We start from the raw sequence: 21,874 nt of genomic DNA, 5'->3' as shown, positions 1-21,874 counted from the left end.
GGATGTACTGGCCCACCGTAGGAAATTTTTGAAAAAGTCATGAAATCTTATCTTCAAAATAAGGTGTCACTCAACACTCCTTCTACATTATAGATTTTAGGCTAGGCTGTAATCACGCTCGCAGAGTTGATAAAAATTGATTGGAACCGACCGTATAAAATGTCCCCCTACTCTACTAAAAAAAGTTTGAGCGAGATCCGATATTGCTGGTGTTACTGGCCCCTTTGGAATAACAATAAAACCGTTTTTTTTTTTGGTGAAATATCAGTAAGAGTTTTTAGATCGTCATCGAGACCTTTAAATCTGATATTTTACGTGGAAATATTCAACGTCGCTGAGACGTGATAGCTTCATTCATATTCTAGCAACGGGTTCGTGTTCGAATACCGAGTGATCATTGAAATTTTTCTATGCTCGTTCGGTAGCGCCGAGGGCCCCATACTCTACCTCGCCTCCCCGACATATAGGGGCTCCAAACACTCGATTTTTTTTTCGAACAAAAATGGGGACCAACACCTGTGTACCCCACTTTGCCCTGCGCATACATTTTTTGAAGCCCTAGCACCCCCGAAGTGTAACATACGAGTCCGCAGCAGTGAAATCAAGGGATAATAACGTTACATTGTATTTAAAGAAAATCACTCATATTCGTTTATTTTTCTTCTGATTATATTCTCATTTCGAGAAAGGTATTTCTTCGAATTTATGATTTTCTCAGAATGTGGCAGTGGAAGGCAATTAAATTAATTCACATGATGTTGAGAGGAAGTGACTCTTCGAATCACTCAGATTGTTTGAAATATTTCTTAAAGATACCCTTCATCAATTTGCAAGTACCAAGTACCGCGCTTAGTGAAAAAATGAATTCATGTTATATCCTTCCCCTTTTTGATAGTTATGTCATTTTGTCCGATCCCCCTCTCCGCCTTAAATCATAAACATTCACCCGAAATTTCGGGTTCAAAAACTACTCACCTGCACACTGAAAAAAGGTCCGATGATATGCACCGTTGTTTCGTCTTCTTGTGGCGAAGTGCCCTGTTCTGGCAACTTTATAACGCTACCCGTAACACGCTGCAGTTCCCTCACGTTCTGACCTCCTTTACCAATGATGCGACCTACTTGAGAACTAGGAACCATGATTTCGATCGTCAACCTTACGTCATCCGAACCAGCAACAAATCCCTCCTCCCGCATCTTCTCGAATATCAAGTACTGAGCCTAGAAACAAAAATATCATTCATACAATGATTGTTATAATTATCTAAAAATTAAGAACAAAAATAAAGAATAAATGCTGAATGTCGAACGCGACAGTAATTACCCGTTTCCTTGAGCAGTATGCAGTATATATGAGATTCATAACTTAAGTGTGATAAATGAGCCATTATGATCCACTGATTGTCTATCAAATATTCATGAATCACTTGAGATTTAGGAGTATTTGGTTGAACACTTTAAGACTGTAAAACTGGCTTTAAAGTCGCTTTCCATTTTCTCTTGCACTTATGTTGAAAATCCTGATGAAGATCGTAATGGATGCATCTCAGGACGTTCAATGGCTGGAGATTAGCAAGAATGTCTTGATGGATCACCGTAAAATTTAACTGAAACGCGGATCGTCTTAAGCCCGTTTGCAACAGCCGAGAATTCTCTGGAGAATTCTCTACAAAATTCTCGCAAGAAAAGGGCGGAGCCTATTTAGTACGCAACTGAACAGAGAATTCTACCGAAAGTGCATATGTAACGGTACATAATTCACGGCGCATGAAATCTCGAGTAAATTTTCTAGAGAATTCTCGGCTGTTGCAAACGGGCTTCAGACAGAAAAGAGTACTTTGATTATATGAGGCAATGATGAATTTTTGGGACTTTGAATTTGTCCTCAAATTCAGCAGGCAAGATATTGTTCTGAGGGGACCTGTACAGGGTGGGCAAGATTCGATGGGATTGAATGGCAGCTCTGTAACCGTATAAGAGCAAGGGAAAAATGGATGGCACGTACCTGACCTCAATTTTCAAAAGATGGATAATGGCCAAAACCGCATCCCCACCTTCTTTTGTTTTCAAATAATAAGTGAAAACTCATTTTTCGGCTCTTTGACATGTTGCCTATGTTGAATATTCAATATTTTATAGTTATGAACTGTACTTCTACAAGATACATTGGTGTCTAATGTTGGTTGCATACATTGTAAATACTTGTCGTTGGAAGATTCCAGAATGACAATGACAGAAAATAGCGAGATAAAAAAAATTTAAGTACCTTAGTACTGTATCATTTTATCTCATCAAAAGAACAGAATAAAGACTAAAAAAACAATATAAAACGACAGGTTACGCGCCCAGTGCAATGAGGAAGTGAAATCAAAAGATATTAAAAATTAATATAAAACAAAATACTTATATTGTGCAAGTGAAATTTTTTTCGATATTCAATATGTCTAAAGCCCGTTTGCAACAGCCGAGAATTCTCTAGAAAATTTACTCGAGATTTCATGCGCCGTGAATTATGTACCGTTAAGCCCGTTTGCAACAGCCGAGAATTCTCTGGAGAATTCTCTACAAAATTCTCGCAAGAATTCTCCAGAGAATTCTCGGCTGTTGCAAACGGGCTTAACAAAGAAGAAATAAAATCAGTAAAGAAGCTTGCCGACATTTTCTATTTGGGTATTTGAAATCAACATTTTATTCGAAGCTAAGAACCTGAAAGGTATTGTAGATGGATGCGTTAAACTTCCATAACAAGGTGAGAAAGATATGCTTCATGGAGAACCCGGGATGCATTGGCAAAACATATTTTTCTAAGGACCATTGACCCAAATGTGAAAGCCCATGTATTAACTACCCGAACATCAACAGAAATGTATCAAGCCATAAGTAACCAATTGCTGGCTGAGTTTGTCACTTTACAGTATGACAAAAATAAAGATTTGAAACCCTCAGTTTTGAACTAAATAATTTAGGTCTCACAGTAGATAAGGACATTTTTAACACGTTGAGCGCCACAGCGGTCCATAGGGACCGCTGATAGTCTTACTTATGGGACAACGGCGGTCCGTAGGGACCGCTGTTTTGGAATTTACGACTACTTTTAAGTAGTATTTTTTTTCGAATTTTTATTCGAAAAAAATTAAACAGGTGTTGTTATGGTTATAATAGGGAGATTGGACCCGACAAATTTCACCTGTACCGCATCTGCTGTGCGTTTCTATTTTTCTGTGGACCAGAGCGGTCCCGTGGGACCGCTCATCAATATTCTTGATATCAGGCGATATTGCACTTTTAGGGAAAATCTAATCAAAGTGATTATCTATATGATATAAGAGCAAAACAAAATATCGTCACAAAAAATTTGGCCCCACAAGAAAATATATTGATATTTCGATGGCGCTCAACGTGTTAATAACTAAAATATTGATAACCTCACCAGAAAAATACAAACCATATAAATCCATATAACAATAATAACATTCCAGTACTTGAGATTTTGAAAGATGTGGAATATATAATTCAGAATGAATTTCCTGTAGAAAGTAGAGATGAAAAAAGAGCATTGTGTACTAATATAATCACCAATTTTAGAAACAAGCCATCGTGTACAGTCAATAAACCAATTGATAGGAGTATTGTCGGTAAGATGAAGACTACAAGAAAGTTCCTTAGGGATAATCCTGATATAATAGTGTCGAGAGCTGACAAGGGAAATCGAACAGTACTGCTATATAAATCAGATTACATAACGAAAATGGACATTCTAGTGAATGACGAAAAGACTTTTAGATTGTTAAAAGGTGATCCAACATTGTCGTTGCAAAATAGGGCTAATAAATTTATTTTAGAATTATATAGATCTGAGGATATAACTGAAGAGAGAAAGAACTGTCTCACAAGATATAATAGTGTGCCACCTAGACTTTACGGTTTATGTAAAATACGTAAAGATGGACTACCTCTTCGTCCAATTACTTCTAGCATTGATTCACCTGGATACAACATTTCCAAGTTAGTGAGTGATATTTTAAGTAACCTTATACCTTCTTTCAAATACAATGTTGAAAATTCCATAGAAGTTGTTGAGAAATTGAAAAATGTAGAGATTCCTGACGGTTACATTTTAGTTTCCTTTGATGTGGAGAGTTTATACACAAATATAGCTCACACACTTATTAAATCTCTTATCATTGATAATTGGCCCACTATAACAGATTTTTGTACTTTTGACCTTGAAACTTTTTTAGAGTTGGTTGAGTTTTGTTTTAAATGTAGCTACGTACAATAATCGAATAAATTTTACGAACAAGTTTTTGGATGTCCTATGGGAGCTCCATATTCGCCAATTTTTGCACACTTAGTCATGAACTACATAATTATTGAAGTCATTTGTAGATCTAACGTATTTTTCCCATTCGTATTTATTTATGTGGATGATATTTGCATGGCTATCCCGAGGAGCTTGTTAGATTATATTTTGAATATTTTTAATAGCATAGAGCCTAATCTCAAGTTCACATTTGAATTACGGCCGTTTTCAATAAACCAATCTATCCATCGTTTTACTTACTGACGATTGGTTACCATTGGAAACCTTTCTAAAACATATCTACAGATAGATCATAGAAACGAAATCACATGCATTTTCTATCTTCAGTAACTGAAACAATGGATAGATAGGTTTATTGAAAACGGCCGTTAGAGGATGATGTAAATATCTCATTACCCTTTTTAGAAATCCTGTTAATTAGAGATCCTAGTAGTAAAAGTATAAAAACGAATCTGTAAAAAACCCACGAATACATGCAGGACAATTAATTATTGGTCCCAACATCCATTACATCAAAAGATGAATATCATTAGACAGGGATATTTGAGAGTGCTTAGAATATGTAGCCCAGAGTTTGTGTCATCCAACTTAGATATTTTAAGAAGTGACTTAGTTAAAAACGATTATCCAACGAGATTAATTAGCAAATTTGTAAATTCTAACCCTAATGCTATTCCAGTCAACGATATTAGCCCAAATAACATAGACAATGATATTGTTAAATTTGTTAAACTCCCACTTATTCCAAATTTAACACACAATCTGAAAAGAGTTTTAAAGAAAGAAAACATGAAGTTCATAACTTGGAGCGACAACACTTTCGAAAAAGTGTTCTTTACTAAACTAAAGGACAAAGTTCCTAAAAAATGGGAATCTGATATACAAGATCAATTTTCTACATTGTCAACAAAAGTTATGTAGGAACAACTAGGCAACATCTTTGTAAGAGAATATCTGACCACAAATATTCGATTAAGCATCCCTCTGACAACAGAACGGCCCTAGTCTATCATCATCTTAGTACAGGACACATGTTCGATTTTAATCTCGATAATGTTGAAATTTTGCACAAAGAGAAAAATTATATTAAAAGATCTTTTGCCGAAATGTTTTATATAAGGACGTATAACTCTGTGAATTATAGGACCGACATTGATAATTTGAGCCAGATTTATTGCAATTTGATTTCTAAATATTAAATGATTTGTAGTAGGCCATTAGGATACAAAGTTGATGTAAACACAAGAAATTGGATTATAACAACTAACCTCGTCGTTGGAACATGTTTGATTGATTGTTTATATTTAGAATTCTAGAAGGTCCCATATAATCCAGTTTTTAGTGCCTGTGTGATGTCGAAACATTTGAATTACCAATATTATTATAAAAGTATTTATTTCGGTAAGCTTTATTAGGTGTAGTTTGTCATATTTTGTTTTACAATGTCTTGTGATTTTTTTTTAGCCTGAAGAAGAGATAAATCCCATCTCGAAACTGTCGCGATGTAAGTAATTTGCAAATAGAAATTTTGCCAATTCACCATTTTTATGATTTCTATAACGATTTCCTGGCAATTTTAGTACTAGAGTCTGTAGAATTCAATCTATGAGACAAGGGATTCAGGGCCATACAGAACCACAGAGGGCTCATCGAATCTCCTTGGAAAATTCCGCGTCTTATTGGAATAGGTCCTATTGTAATGGAGCCATCTGCTGCTTCCATTTGAAGACTAGTACGTCAGGTTGACATGGCGTTTTTCAGGAACTTAACAATATTGGGATCCACCTTGTAAATCTTCAAGACTATCAAGAGCCATTCGTGAGGTATATAATCGAATGGTTTTTTGTAGTCTATGTACGCAGCGTGAAAATTCCTTCGCTTGGAGAACACTTGATTGCAGATAAATGAATCAATTATAAGTTATTCTTTGCACCCTCAAGTGTCTTTGGTGCATCCTTTCTGTTGCATGGCGATAATATTATTCTTTTCACCATGATTATGAATTCCGTATGAAATACAATTTGTACATTGTTGGAAGACATGTGATTGGTCGGTACTTCGATGGATCTTCTGTATTCCTCTGGTCTTTAGGCAACAGGTATGTTGTACCTTGTGGAGGAATACTGGCAGTCTTTCAGGATTTTCAATGACATCATTTATTGCGGAGGTCAATTTGTCATGCATGATCCAAAGTTTCTTGATCCAGAAGTTCTGCAATCCATCAGACCCAGGTGTTTTCCAGTTGTGTAGTCCTCTGATAGCTGATTTTACTTCTTCAATTGTGACCATGTCATGCTGCATCGGCTCATATTTTATAGTTTCAGATTTTTCATCTTCAATCCATTCGGTATCTCCATTGAAATGAGGTTTCGTTGATAATTGTTCCGTCCAGAATTGTTCAATGGCTTCTTTGGGTGGTTACTTTCCATTTTCTCCATCAGACAAGGAGAGTGACCGTTAGAAAGTTTCTTCCGAATTTTCGAATGAATTATTGTCTCTTTTCCGGCTGTAATTGCTTTTATATCTCCTCAGGCGTTCTGCATAAGGACTTTACTTTTGCTTCAGAGTGTCGAGGCAGTGGTGAGCTGTAACATTTTCCGTCTCTCGTTCTGTGTGTGTCCTATTTCTATCCATGATTTCTTTGGCAGCTTTCACAACCTTTCTTCCGCGATTCCCGTTCAAATACTCCGTCAGTTGTCCAATGTCTCTTCTTATCCTTTCTGTTTTTTGTTGAAGACGTTTCTGCCATGGTGGCGCGTATAATTTGTGTAACTTTGGACCATCGTTGTTCGTTCGGCGAATTTTTGCCCCTATGGTTTTCGCTGTTGTTAGCGCTGCACAGTAAAAAACTAGATGCAGATATTCCAGTGAGCTTCCGTTCTGTAGGTACTCAGGTAAAACTTCCTTATTCAAGATGTCGATTATGAGTGACAGTTTCTTGGATGTATTGAGTCGGGGAGGTGCTATTCGATGAAGAGGATCTGTTCCTTTCAGTTCGGCAAAGTATCTCCTCAAGTCAGAGACAACTTGTCGGTAGAGCTCTTCCCTATCGTCCTGGTGTTCAGGCTCACTTACGTTGCAAGATGGACTTTCAGTATCAATTTCTCCTGGCTGTTGTTGCCCAGGCTTGTGAATTTCATCTGGGGTGTTGGTGTCATTCTCTATTTCTAGCGGACGCTGAAGTTCTTTTTTAATTGCGTCGATTCGGGCCATTGGTCTTAACTCATTTCTCGAAATTACGCGGTACTGGTCTGCCACCCGTTGTTGTTCAGTGACATTGAGTTTTGGGTAGGCGTTGCAGAATTCCTCATGGAGCCTTTCTCTATAGTTGTTCGTGTTCTGCCCTAGTCCCGTGATAGAGTTATATATGCGCACAATAGTTTCATTCATGGACGTTGTCCACTTCATGCGCTTTCTAACTAACCCTGCTTGGGTGAGCGCTGGCTGAATATCCTGCGCAGCACCTTCAGCGGTTCGAGTCGGCAATTGAATTGGACTCGTTGGTTGCTGTTGTTGCTTTGGAGCTGTAGCTTCTTTTGCAGCAGGAGCCCGCTTCCTCAACATCCGCCACTGAAGTCCCGCATGCTGTCATGTCCAGCGCAGGCTCCAGACATGCCCTGACGATCCCCAGGCAGCGACTTGTTTCCGAGGCTTCTCGTTATCACCATTTCCATGGGTTTGTGCTCCTCTTTCTCGGTTTGGTCGAGGGGTAGAGAAATGGGAGCAGAAAGAGCACCCTTATAAAGGATGTGAAAGAGAGAGGAAAAAGGAATGGGACTGCGGACAGCAGGCGTCGCTGGCTGCACCGTCTGCGTCGTTACGATGGCTACCCTGCAAGCCATCCACCGGATAGTTGCCAGGCAGGCCAGACAGTAATTATTATTATTATTAAATTCGGAAATTTCACACTCGAAACTGCTATAAAAAGACTGATTTGAAATTTCAAAGTTGGGCCTCTTATTTCGTATAAGGCTTTTGGAGCCAAAATCTGATGGGCTCAATCGATTCACCGAGAGAAATTACTTAGGACCTTAGTATCAAAATATGAATTTTTTTATCCTGATCTGAATGAACGCCCCCGGATTTTTGAACAAAAAACGCTGCATAGAGCCCAAAAATAGACGGAAAAATTTTGGTTTCAACCAATTCCAATGTTAAATTTCCCGCTGAATCCGAATCTGAAATAAAAATATGGGTTTGCATTTGAAATTTCAAAATTGGGCCTCATATCTAGTATAAGGCCTAAAATCTGATGGGCCCATTCGATTCCCCGGGCGAAATTACTAAAGATTCCAGTATCAGAATTCCGATGTTCCACCTGTGCGCGAAATAAATATACCGTTTCCAGACTTTTTAACTACCCGGTATATAAAAGACTCTGTGATCCTCGACAAAAAATTAACAGACATTTTTTACTCCCAAATCCATACCCTCTAGACTATATCAAGAGATCATTAAAAAAAAATCCCCGAGCCAGTGAAATACCGACCAATAAAGACCGCGCTCTGCAACTCTGGACGTAAATCCAACATCGGCAATAATTTGATCAATTGTTTTCGACTAACCTTCCATTGAGCCTCTGGTGAACCAACAACGGTAACTCTTCTCTCATTCTGAGTCTCTTGGGGTTTTGTATCATCGATAGGCGCTATTTTGACAGAGGCTCCGGAAAAACGGATGATGTTTCGAATATGAGAACCTTTTGTTCCAATAATGGCACCCACAGCGTTGTTGGGAATATACAAATAAGTTGTCTCGCTTCCGTCTCCACCTCCTACTTGACTTGGTCCTGCTGGATACATGCCGGGATAGGAGGCTTGGCCAGTATAGAGACCTCTTGAGCCGTATCCGATGCCTGAATACAGATGATCATATTATTTATAGAAACCAGATTCGATAAACATAGTAATCATACAGTTCTTGTTGAAAAAAATTGAAATTATTTGAACAATCATTTTCATCGCGAAAAATTTTCAAAACATTTAGTCATTTGCAGGTTGCAGTCTCTTCAACACAAACATGAAAAACAATTCGATTTACAATTTACTCACACTGTTTAAAATGAGTAGGGCTTGTCAAATTAACGTTTTGAGAAAGGTATAGGAGCTTCAAGTAAGATCTTGGAATAGAATAACGAAAACCGGCGGATTCTTCAGTTCTAGGGGTTCCAATTCCCTATCTATAGCCAATAGGCTTGAGTTGGAACTTTCAACATTCAGCGAATAAATAATAAGGGATCTGACTGTCTCGGTGGTCTAGAGGTCAGCGATGATGATTAGTACTCCAGATATAGCGGATTCGAGTCCCGCCGCGGTAATGGATATTTGTGGGTGTAGAATATATGAATTTAGTGGTTCTTGACTAAAGATTCTAATGATGGACCAAGTGCTAGTACGCAAGACTAAGAGGGTGGAAGGAAAAAATTGAGGGAACATCAACTGCAAACGAAACAGAGGCAATTTCAGGAATTGGGTAGAAAACGCTCAGAACCTATCTTGATTGAAGAGGAACACTCTTCTTGGGTTTTTTTGACTAAGACACTTTCACCTCCAAGGAAAATATCTGAATGGGATTTGCGGTGAAGAAAGATTTCTTTTGAAAGCGCTTACAATTATCGGTTGTCTATTCTTCAGCTATTCAGTCCAATAACTAATTTGAATTCAAGTTTTAAATGTGAATATCATAGGCCAACAAGCATCAACTATTTTATTAGTGATGATAGTTTAGTGCCTGAATTATAATAATATCATGAAAATTTCTAACGACATGCAGACAGGAATTGAATTCTGAAAAAAGTACCACCCAAAGCAGGATACGAACCTACGACCCCCTGATTACCGGTCAGGTACTCTCCAAACTGAGCTACCCAGGCTGACGTGAGGATCTATCTGCATTGTCTGGAAACCACTATCCCCAGAATTCACGTGTTAGTGTTATCACTGCCGAACTGTGGCGTTCGAAAGCGATTGGAAATGTTAAAGAAGTGGTGGGGATCAACATTCGCTTTCAATGATCTTCGGGATTCATCGGCTGTATTCGGGTTCGACTTTTGGAGGGCCCGAGAATTGTTCTAAAACTGCACAGAACTTTTGCGCCCTAGTATCGAATCCTCCGCGCAGTTCTAGAACCATTCTCGGACTGTCCGAAAGCCGAACCCGAATACAGCTATCATATCCATTTCCCGGAGCGTCGTCGACATATAGCGATATCAGCGGGGATCGTATGCGAACTTACGATCATTGAACAAATTAGCCGAAAATAAAATTCAATTCCTGTCTGCATGCCATTACAAATTTTCATGATATTTTATTAGTATTATCTATGCCACGAGTGTAAATTCAATATTTCTTGCTTTGCTTGGTTTATAGCAATATGTTATCCCTTTTGTGGAAAAAGAAGCACGTAAAATTAGTGGATTTCGCAGAGTTGCCTAGTAGTAGATAGTTGCTACTTCATTTAATTGTGTTTTTTTTCATTCGAATACCACTTATTATTTACTCCTAGACTTTAGGACGACCGGTGAGTCCTTTTATTCAACATATTTAGTTAAATTGGCGATATTTGCCTTTCAATAATTTGCAATTACTGGAATACCGAACTGATCCACAGTATAATGAAGATCATTTGATATTCAAGAGGACAATGATCCTCCGTAATTTGCGTTAGTTGTTGTTCAGTACACTTAGAACTTAGACCAACGTTCATGGTTGAAGCATTGGATGGCATTCCTGATCACTAGATTTATCTATCGCCTTTCAATTTCTATTTGAGCTATTTGAGGGGATAACTAGAAAATCTACGTAAAACAATCATAGGAATCTCAGAGATGGTGAATTGGAAAATTAATTTTCACAAACTATTCATATCGCCACAGTTTCGAGATCGGATTTATCTTTTATCAGGCTGAAAAAAAGTTATAAGATATTGTAGAACAAAATATGACTAACAACACACTAAATTCATACTAAATTTCAGCCTGAAGAAGAGATCAATCCCATCTCGAAACTGTCGCGGTTTGAATAGTTGTGTGAATAACAATTTGCCAATTCACAATCTCTGTGATTTCTATAATTATTGTTCATGGCAATGTAAGTCAATCGGCGATGTTGGAGAATACTGGCATCAAAGAATCGTTGACCAGTATGCCGAATTACCCTGAGAATACTTACTCTTCAACATAATTTATTTAATATAAATTTTTTAACGTTATTTTTTCCCAACACTAAATCTGTAGAATTCAAGACTAGTGTGAAGATAATACTTGAATAGCTTTTAAAATAAATTGGGGTTGGAAGTGGCGGTGTCAAAAAAACCGAAATACCGGAGAGTATCCTATATCCCTGTAATCATAAATCACGGGGTTCCTTCTATAATGTTGACGCAGTTTCTGAAAAAAGCTAGCCTACATGTATGATCCGCAAGGAAATAATAAAATACTATTCAATTTTACATATACAGGGTGTCCCAAATTCGATGTCCAGTGAGAAGATTTCGAAACTAGAAGAGCTAGAGCCAGATTACTCGTTTCCTATCTCTTTTTCTCAGAAACAATGAATTGTGATAACGATCCTTCATTTCTAAGTTAATAGCAAAAATTGAGATTTTGACGATTTCTAAAAGTTCTCATAACTTAATAAATGGATTGCCTCATTTTTGTCGGGTCGGAGGCAGTACGTGACGGTTCGTCATACTGATGGCGCAGTTCTTAAAAATTATTCTTCTCAAAAGGGAGAGGTTAATATCGGGGTTCCCCAAGGTTCAATGTTGGGGCCTATTCTATCTGTCATGTAGGTTAATGATCTAGATCAATTTTCACTTTTGGGAGCTGACCCAATGGGGGTCTCTATGGTTAAGTATGCAGATGATGTTTCTTTTGTTGTCAGTGACGGGACTGATGGCGGACTCAATGATGTTTGTTCGGAAATAATGAAGCACACATTGAATTGGTGTATAAAAAATAAATTGGGTCTCAATCCTAGAAAGATTCAAATTGTGCCATTTCACAATAGACAGAAGCAAGTTCAACCGCTTGAGGTAAAGTTAATTAATGACCATGATAAGCCGTTGCCTCAGACTGCTTCTCTTGAATTTTCGATGACACCCTTTGCTTTAGAGATCATTATGAGTCTCTCTTAACGAAATTAACCTCGCAGTGTTTTCTATTTCGTAATTTAAAAACTGTGTTGGCTCCAGATCAGCTGGCATTAATGTACCATGCGCAGGTGGAGTCCCGTTTGAGGTATGGCTTATTATTTTGGGGGAAATTCATCTTTGGCTTCGAGTCTGTTTATCGCGCAGAATAGGATACTGCGAGTGATTGCTGGTGTCTCCCAATTCGTTTCCTGTAGACCACTTTTTGCATGATATCGAATTCTACCTCTTGCATGTTTGTATATTTTTGAGATGTCTGTTTATGTCTTCAAGAATCGAGCTCTGTTTTCGACCAATGATCTTATGCGTGAAATATCAGAATGAGTACCTCCATATTCCCTTCTGTAAATATAATATAACCCTCAATACGCCGAAATATATGGGGAAAAATTTTTCAATTCACTACCTGATGACATTAAAAGTATCCGTAGTGAAGTAATTTTCAAGAGAAGTCTTAAGAGCTATCTCCTTGGTAACTGTTTTTATAGATTGAATGATTTCTTGAAATGAGTGCAATAGGGTGCACTGTTACTTGTTTGTCTCTTCTATGTACTTCTTAAACTACGTATGCTTATATTAGTATGGTATTCACTGCTGTATACCCCAGCAGATTGTTGACAGGTGGACCATAAGAGTAACGAACTGGAGACCCAGAGCAGACAAAAGGAGCAGGGGTAGACCACCAACAAGATCTAGCGATGACGTTAAGAGGATTGGAGGATACTGGATCAGAACAGAGAACAGCCCAAGGGAGAACCCAGTGGAGCAGTTTAATGGAGCCTTAGTCCAGCAGTGGACTCAACACCAGCTGGATAATGATGATGGCGGCTTAGAAGCACAGATTAGAATGGTGCGATCTGTAATCCGGAATGCGGATTGAGTCACATCACGTGACAAAGCAGCCATGTTATTTCAAAAATGATGGAAAATGAGAACACAATTGTCGCTATTGTCTTATTAGAGTCACTGTAGGGCAAGAAGATCGTAATCACTCGTGAACAGTGCCGGTTTAAGGTTCTTCCGGGACCAGGGCGCAAAAGATCCATAGGCCCCCTTGGCGGATTTCTTGAATTCACTTACGCATATCAATCAAAATTGAACAATATACAGGGTATACCATGAGTGAGTGTTAGAATGTTAGAAGGATGCTCAGGTAGATAGAACAGATATCAGATAGAACTCCCAGACATAGATAACATTTCGGTAGGATCAAGACGGAGCTGAATCAACGAAAAGAACAAGGTGAAAATGTTGAGCTGAGATTCGAGCGAGGTTTTCTATTTAGTCTTCAAACTCAACCAACCCAATTACAGTGTGAAAGAGTGCTTACAGTGTGATAGGATTCTATCAGAATGTTCGTGGACTCGATACTAAGTCGCACGTATTTAAAAATTCGGTTCTGAGTAGAGACTTTGATTTTGTGCGTTGATCTGAAACTTGGATGCAGGATGGGCTGCTTGGCAGTGAGTTGTTTCCCTCGGGGTACGATGTGACAGAGATCTATTGAGAACTAATTGCTCTAGGCGGAGGAGTACTGTTTGCGACCCGGAGTGAATATTGTGACATAAAACTCGATCTATCGATTTTGTTGAATATGGTACCTGCTGTTGATGCTTTAGCTGTTAGAATTATGTGCAATTTCAGATCAATAATTGTAATTGTGCTCTATATTCCACCTCACATTACTGATGAATTGTACTAATTATTTTTTGAAACACTGACCACAGTGGATTGCTTATTGAATGGTCTAGTTGTCATAGTTGGGGACTTCAATTCTCCACGATACATTGAGAATTCTTTGACTGATCAGCTCACTACTTCAATTGATATGTTCAAACAGACTCTGAATCTATATCAGTTCAATAAATTGGTGAATTCTGGTGGAAAAATGTTGGATCTGGAGTTTTCCAATGTAGAGTGTAGAATATTTGGTTCGGACCTTCCACTCGTCCTACCTGACTCTCATCATCCTCCCATGGAGATTTTGTTATGTTCCGGGCAGTCCAGGGGGATTTGCAATCTTGGTATTGATAGGAGTGTTTCAGTGCTTCCATCTTATAATTTTCGTAAAGCTGATCATTCTGGTATGTATGAACGTGTTCTCAATGCTGACTGGTCGAGTGTTATGAGTAGTTGTGATTCTGAGGTGGCATGTTCTGAGTTTAGCACCTTTGGTGATATATTAGATCCAACTGTTCCGGTAAAGATCAGCAGAAGAAAATTTGGTTGATCCGCTGCAAGCATAGGACATTGAGAAATTGTAAAAAATACAAAAGTAGTGCAAATATCCTGAAGTATAGGTCTTTGCGTAAGTTGCTTAAATCAAAGATCAGTGCTGCGCATCAAAGTTTCGTCAACTCTTATGAGGAATTAATGCGGAGCGAACCTGCAGCATTTTGGTCATTTACACGCGAGAATAGGGGATCTTATCGCGCAGTTCCCATCATTTTTGATGCATTTGCTGAATATTTTTCTAGTGTGTATGAGAGTCCTGTTGAAACATCAGCTGTGGTTCACGTGATTTATAGCACTTTCATCGAAATCGGAAACATTACCGAGGATGATGTTAACCCTTTAACGGGTAAAATACTGGGGGCAGTCCAATTTCGCCACAATTTTTTTTAATTTATTTAATTAAAAAGTGCCTCGCTATGGTCATTGACACAAAATATTTAAATATTTACAGTTCTTCAAGTGTAAATTATATGCGATGAGCAATGGATAGATTTTTGAGGAAGTTCACTATGTTAGTACTAGAGTCCGGATTGGAGAGCTCTGCTCGCATAATTTCCTAAAGACCATGTAATTCTCGTTGAGTGAGGAAGGGGCAGTCCATAAGGATGTGTTTGACAGTGAGTGGCGTCTTGCAGTGTTCACACAAAGGTGGGTTGGACGAAGTCATGAGGTAACTGTGACTGTATTTGGTGTGTCCAAATCTAAGTCTTCTCATTATGACTGTGGTATGTCTGTCTGATATGGTGAGCTTGGGGGGATTAACACTTGGATGGATTTCGTGTAGCTTGGAGGAATTGCAGTCCCATTCCTGCTGCCATTTCTCTTCAATTTTGGACATTAGAAGTACTTGAAGGTATTTTTGTGTGGAGATGTTGGATGTTACGGTTAGATTCTTGGATGCATCCTTTGCGGCTTCGTCAGCAAGTTCATTTCCTGGTATTCCTACATGTGAGGGTATCCATATTATTGTCAGGTGGTGATCAGTGCGAATTAGTTGTTGATATCGGTCGAGGATGTTTTGTACTATAGGATGCTGAGTATATCGGTAAATGTTGGGTTATTGAGCAACACATTATTTAAGAAAATGTATGTTTGGTTGCGAGTTGCTCAGTGACATAAATCCCCACTCCCATATTGGGGGTATGGACTGTGAGACCGGCCGTTGGTCAGTCGATAGACAGCGTAACGAGCGTAATTAATGTATCATCATCGAACCGAAATAAAGAGATCAGAAGTAAAGCGTGGCCTTTTAAAATACTGGCTTCGTAACACCCTAATAAAGAGACAGGAACGTTATGAAAACAATAGTTTTCTGACTTAGAAAGACCGAGGGTGGTGTATAATATATTTTTGAAACGGTAAAAAAATGGCGATTCTTCCTAAGAACTATTATTTTCATAAGAAAAAATACAACTTTATGTTAAAGCTCAGCAAATAAACCTGTAGCAAAGAATCATAGTACGTCACTGGATTGCTATAAAAAAGTGTCTGTATTGTGTCTTCACTTCAACATCCTACCACAAACAGAAACGGAGATAATGACCAGAGTTGAAATCGCCCAAATTTCAATTTTGGCCTATAACTCAAAAACAAAAGAAGATAGAGGAATGGAGATAATGGCATTATTAGTTTCTCGAAAAAAGATGACATGAATGGTCCATTCATTTTTCTCTATCTCGTTGGGCTAAAAAGTTGTAGTTCAGGTATCACCAATTTTGCCCACCCTGTACAGTCTTAGTAGAACTATTTTGTGGGTTTCAGTAACTGGAAGTGGGATTCCGTTGAGAAGTATGAGCGGGTTCAGTGTGCTAGTAGTGTAGTGCGATACTCACAGCCTGTATATCGTCGGTGACTATGTTTGTAAACAAGTACCGATATATAACTAGCAGACTCGTCGATTCAGATCAGAATTGAGATTTTATATCATTGTACTAATCAAACGGCGTAGAATAATAAACTGTGACCGGTCAGTGTTATCTCTTCCACCTTATCATCCCCTGAACGCCACTACATGGCGATCCTGCCAGCCGCTTTGAGAACTTGACACCGTAAAAAAAGAAAATGGGGAGCAGCAAATCAAAGCAGTCCGAAGTTTCTAGTTCAGGTGTGGTCAACTCAAATTTTATTGTGGATGAACAAGATATTAAGATGCCCAACGACATTCGACTAGATGATGATCCTTCTAGGCGAATGGGAGGTGTAGTGCGATACTCACAGCCTGTATATCGTCGGTGACTATGTTTGTAAACAAGTACCGATATATAACTAGCAGACTAGTCGATTCAGATCAGAATTGAGATTTTATATCATTGTACTAATCAGACGGCGTAGAATAATAAACTGTGACCGGTCAGTGTTATCTCTTCCACCTTATCATCCCCTGAACGCCACTCCAGTAGTCCTTCTGCTGAATTTGATAATTTTTGATTTTGTTGTGGAGAAGTTCAGTCCTATTTCACTTGACCATAGTTGAAGTTTGTCTACAGTGATTTGGATTTGTGATGATGTATAGGCCAAACTTCACAGGACAGGGAATTGATTTTGAGATGTCGTTTATGGCCAGGATGAATAGAAATGGGCTTAAGACGGATCTTTGTGGTAATCCATTTGCTTGCGGCATCTCAACGGAAGTTTTTCCATTCACGTTTACCACAAATTTACGGTTTGATAGGAAATTGTTCACGAACCTGTAGATATTCCCACTAAAATGGTATTATATTTCGATAGGCTATTTAAGACTATATGTTTGAATAGGCGGTCGAAGGCACTTTCAATATCAAAAATTACGGCTTGTCTCATGCTGAAGGCCTCGGAGATGTAGTCTTGGAGTGAGTGTCAAGTGTGCTGCGATGTGGGCGAGAACCTGATTGATTAGGGAAGATTATATTATGCTCTATATGGCGAATTCACTGAGGGAGCCCGGAAACCAGGAGGCCAGTATAAGCGGTTTAAGGATACACTACATCAATCCCTAAAATCAGTTAATGCCAATCATAACTGGGAACAACTAGCGTTAGACAGGTCACAGTGGAGGTCTTTGGTACATAGTTATAATGGAGACTCAAGAAGGATACAGCGGCGGCCAGATCTGGTTGGTGACTATCCATGCCCGGAATCTGGTAGGATCTGTAGGTCACGGTTGGGTCTCTACAGTCACAGAAGAGCACACAGTCGCAATTAGCCCTGAAAAATTATAAGTCTGCTCGCATTTTTGTTTTTTTCTTTCTTTCTCTTTCCTTTTTTGGTCTTTTTGTAGATTCATTCCCGGCAACGGGATACAGCAATGAATGAATGAATGAATGTAGGTACCACTGTATCCTGCGAGTGATGATTTTTTCTAGAAGTTTGCACATAGTGCATGTTAAGGCTGTATGAGTTAGCTCGATCGGATGGTTAGTCTGGCTTGCGAATGAGGAGAATAATAGATTTTTGCCATACTTTAGGAAATTTTTGTTTAGTCCATATATTGTTGAAGAGTTCAAGCATTTTCGAGGCTTTTCTCAGATAAATTCTTCAGAAAAATGAAAGGAATATTATCAGGACCGGCTGCAGAATTTTTGCACGTTTTTAGGGCAATTGATTCATTAAAGGTAAGAGGTAGGTTCAGAAAAGAGTGATCAATTTGGCTCTGGTTGATTATTGATGGATCTAAATCATTATATGTAATCGTGTTCAGTGGTGTTCTTGAAATTTTCGTGAAAATGTTGAGCGACTGTGTTGGCGATTTCTTGGTCGTCATTCAGAACCGTGCCCTGGTCTATGATAGCTGGTATCGTATTATTTATTTCGGTGCCATTCATTCGTTTTATTTTCTTCCAGACCTCGGTGGCAGGAGTGTCACTGGTTATTGAAGATACATAGTGACGCCATGAGTCTTTTTTGCTCTGCTTGAGGGTGCGCCTGGCCATGTCTCTCAGTTTTTTTTTTAATTTATGAGGTCTTCTGTGCTTCTAGTTCTGCGGTATTTGTTGAGAGTTGTTTTGCTATCGCGAACTGTTTTTTTACAGTTATCATTCCACCAGGGCACATATCTGCGTTTATTAGGACTGTGGCTTTTACCTACATATATTTTGGCCGCAGAGATAATGCAACTATTAAACAGGTGGAGAGCCTCATCAATGTCTACCGGAAGTTGTAGTTCTGCAAGATGTGCGTCAGTGTGTGCCCCGTAGTTGTTCCAGTCTGCTCTTCTGACGTTCCATCTGATTATATCCCTTGGTTATGAGTCTGCATTATCAGATATCAGAATGGAGTAGCTGTCACTTCCAAATAGGGCTCCATGATAACCTGTCAGTTAGATTTTTGTCACAGAGGCTGAAATCGATAACGGAGAAACTTCCTGTTGATGGGTTGAAATGTGTACTACTGCCAGTATTGAGTAAGCATATATTGGAATTAGTGAGAAGGCTCTCAACGATCTCGCATTTGCCAAACATTTTTCAGATCCCCACATTACACTACAAAATGCATTGAAGTCCCCTACGATGATAAATGGGGAAGAAAGTTGCTCAATCAGTTCTGTTAGCTCTATTAAGGTTAGGTTGTAGTCCGGAGGTATGTATAGGGAACATATTGTAATTTTTTGGGGCTCCAAACGGAGACAGCTACTGTTTCCAAGTTTGTGTTAAGTTGCACATTGCTAGAGTGGAGCTGGCTCTATTACAAGCTGTTCTTATATGGTGGTATCCTCAAATCCTCTAAGTTTTGGGTTGTGATTATTCTTAAAGTTCGTTTCTTGTAGACACAAGATGTCAGGGGAAATCTCGGATACCAGGTGTTGAATATGTTCGAGGCGAGGGTACAACCCATCGCAGTTCCACTGAAGGAGATTGAAGACAGTGGAATTTAAAGTTTGGGAGATGCCGGAGAAGTATTCCTCTTCTGTTGGTTCTTGTGAGGATCCTGAATAATTGTTTTCGAGCTCAGGAATGTTCAGTTTAAGTTCTGACTTGATTTTCTTTGACATTCTTGTGATCCTATTTTTAAGTGATCGCTCAGATAATGATGGATAAATGTTGTGGAGATCAATTAGAAGTAGTTTGATGCCTTGGGTTATTTCCTGTGCGTCTTTTAAAGGATTGCTGCTACCGTGCGTGTTTTCAAGAAAAGCTAGTAGGTTTTGTATAGGTATATTGAAAGAGCTAGGATCATTGTTGTAGAGTTGTTCGATTGTTTCCCTTGATTTGTCAGACATTTTGGTGTCCTCTTTTTTGGCTTTTTTTTTGTGTGTTCTGCTGAGGGTTTTTTTACAGGGGTTTCCGGAGGAGGCATCTGAGAACTTTCTGAAGGGCGATTAATAAAAGGGGAGGGGGGATCGCCTTGTTCTGTTGAACAAGACAAGGCTCTTTTTAGGCTGAGTACGGTCGTCGATTCTTCTAGTGTGGTAGACTCGTTTGTTTCAGGTGGTTCTGGCTGATTGACTTCTTGAGAAGCAGGGAGTGGTGTGGAGGTTAACATTTTTTTTTTCTTCTTTTTGTAGATTTATTCCCGGTAACGGGATACAGCAATGAATGAATGAATGAACATTTCAGTACTTAAAGTTGGTGCTGGTGTGATAGACGTAGCAGTCTTACAATTTAAGTTATTATATGGCAATTGGCGGCTATATGTCCTGTTTGCTTGCATATGTAGCATTCCATTTTGTCTGTGGATAGAAAGATTCGATGTTCGTTGTCCTCGAAGTTAATAAGTGGTATTGAAGTCTGTGAGGTGAAAGATTCTGATGGCGGTACGATATAAACTTGCCGCCTAAACGAGAGGATATGGTTATATTCATCATCAGGAATTCCAGCTCTCAAGAATGTTATGGGTGAGATCAACTGAAGTTTCATACTTTTAAGGGCATCTTCTATGAGATTATGGGGGATAGACGGACATACGTTGTACTCTTTTGGCTGATGTGATCAATCGTCTGATAGAAAGGTCATATTCCACTACTTTGATGATTCGATTTTTTTCCATTAATTGGTCAACATACTCGAGTTTACTGAAGTATATGCATATTCTATTATTCGAGGTTCTAGATGCAAAGATGGTATTTTCGGGGCCGATAATATTGCCTATAGCTTCTACATAATCGAAAAGTTTCAAAGATTCTTCACAATGGAACAGAATGGCTTGTTCTTTCTTCGGGAAAGTGGATTTTGGGGTTGCTTTTGCTACAACCACATAAGACGAGTTGTTGTAGCTGTCAATTCCGTGTAAGATATTGGTTGGGTTCATGTTTGTTTAATTGTTGTGCCGATGTGGTCAAAGGCCACTCATTTGCAGGACTATGAGAAGGGGTTCGACAACCAGCAATACTCCGCTGGTTTGTTGGTTGCCTATCGAACAATGTGAACATCCGGGACTCTGGCTGAGTTATCTCTTGATAAATGACAATAATGAGCACAAACCCAGCAAACCAACATGTTACATGCATGAGGGTGCTACATAACATAAACAGAACATATGAAACACAACTGTGGATTTATAAATAAATATTCCATATACATAACGTGCTCACTTCACATGATACATATCAAACATAATATAATGTTTATGTATCATATACATTAATTTGTTCTATTTTTCATGAAAAGTATATGGTATATCAAATTCGTATTATCTGTGATATGTATCATTGTGAATGAGCATGTTATGTATATGGTATATTTAATTATAAATGCACAATTTTCAGAGCATTAAATCCATATTATTCTGATATGAGAGTATATACATAACATATACCGCAGCCCTTGTTAAGAGGGCTGTGCATATACTTATATTAATTTTTCAGCAGTCGCCCCGACAATGGAACTAACGGTATGATTTATTGAATCGTATAAACATCAGTACCGAAATTAGCTGTTTTGGAAAGTGTTTTATTCACTTTCTTACTTTCTTAGGCGAATTATAATATATGTGAACTTTGATAACTCGACTTTCATTACCTCAATTATTGACGTTCGGGGGAATAAGAAGGGTTGTGTGATTATGCTGAAAGAAATAGCATCATTATGATTTTGTGTGACGAATGGAAAGCAAATATACGAGTTATTTTTTAAAATATAAAACATGTGATTTCAGTTCGAGTTTTGAGACTTATTTGGTTTCCGCATTGGTATAAGACTCAATTTTTATTCCATACGGTTAATATGGTGCCCTTATATGAATTAGTCACAT

At 38.5% G+C, this 21,874-nt stretch overlaps 1 protein-coding gene across 3 annotated transcripts in view; it reads right to left on the bottom strand.

Annotated features, from left to right (window-relative positions):
• The window catches only part of LOC123311980 (insulin-like growth factor 2 mRNA-binding protein 1), a 254,270-nt gene that overhangs the window by 8,161 nt on the left and 224,235 nt on the right, over positions 1 to 21,874 (bottom strand). For all 3 annotated transcript variants that reach the window (XM_044896130.1, XM_044896131.1, XM_044896132.1), the window contains 2 exons: positions 8,890 to 9,179; positions 976 to 1,221 (listed from right to left, as the gene is read on the bottom strand). In XM_044896130.1, coding sequence (XP_044752065.1) covers positions 976 to 1,221; positions 8,890 to 9,179 — 536 coding nt within the window. The remainder of the gene's footprint in view (positions 1 to 975; positions 1,222 to 8,889; positions 9,180 to 21,874) is intronic.

This window comes from Coccinella septempunctata, chromosome 4, assembly GCF_907165205.1.
Source record: "Coccinella septempunctata chromosome 4, icCocSept1.1, whole genome shotgun sequence".
In the NCBI taxonomy this organism is placed as follows: domain Eukaryota; kingdom Metazoa; phylum Arthropoda; class Insecta; order Coleoptera; family Coccinellidae; genus Coccinella; species Coccinella septempunctata.
The sequence above is the reverse complement of the archived record's forward strand: the minus strand, read 5'-3'. Positions and strand labels throughout refer to the sequence as shown.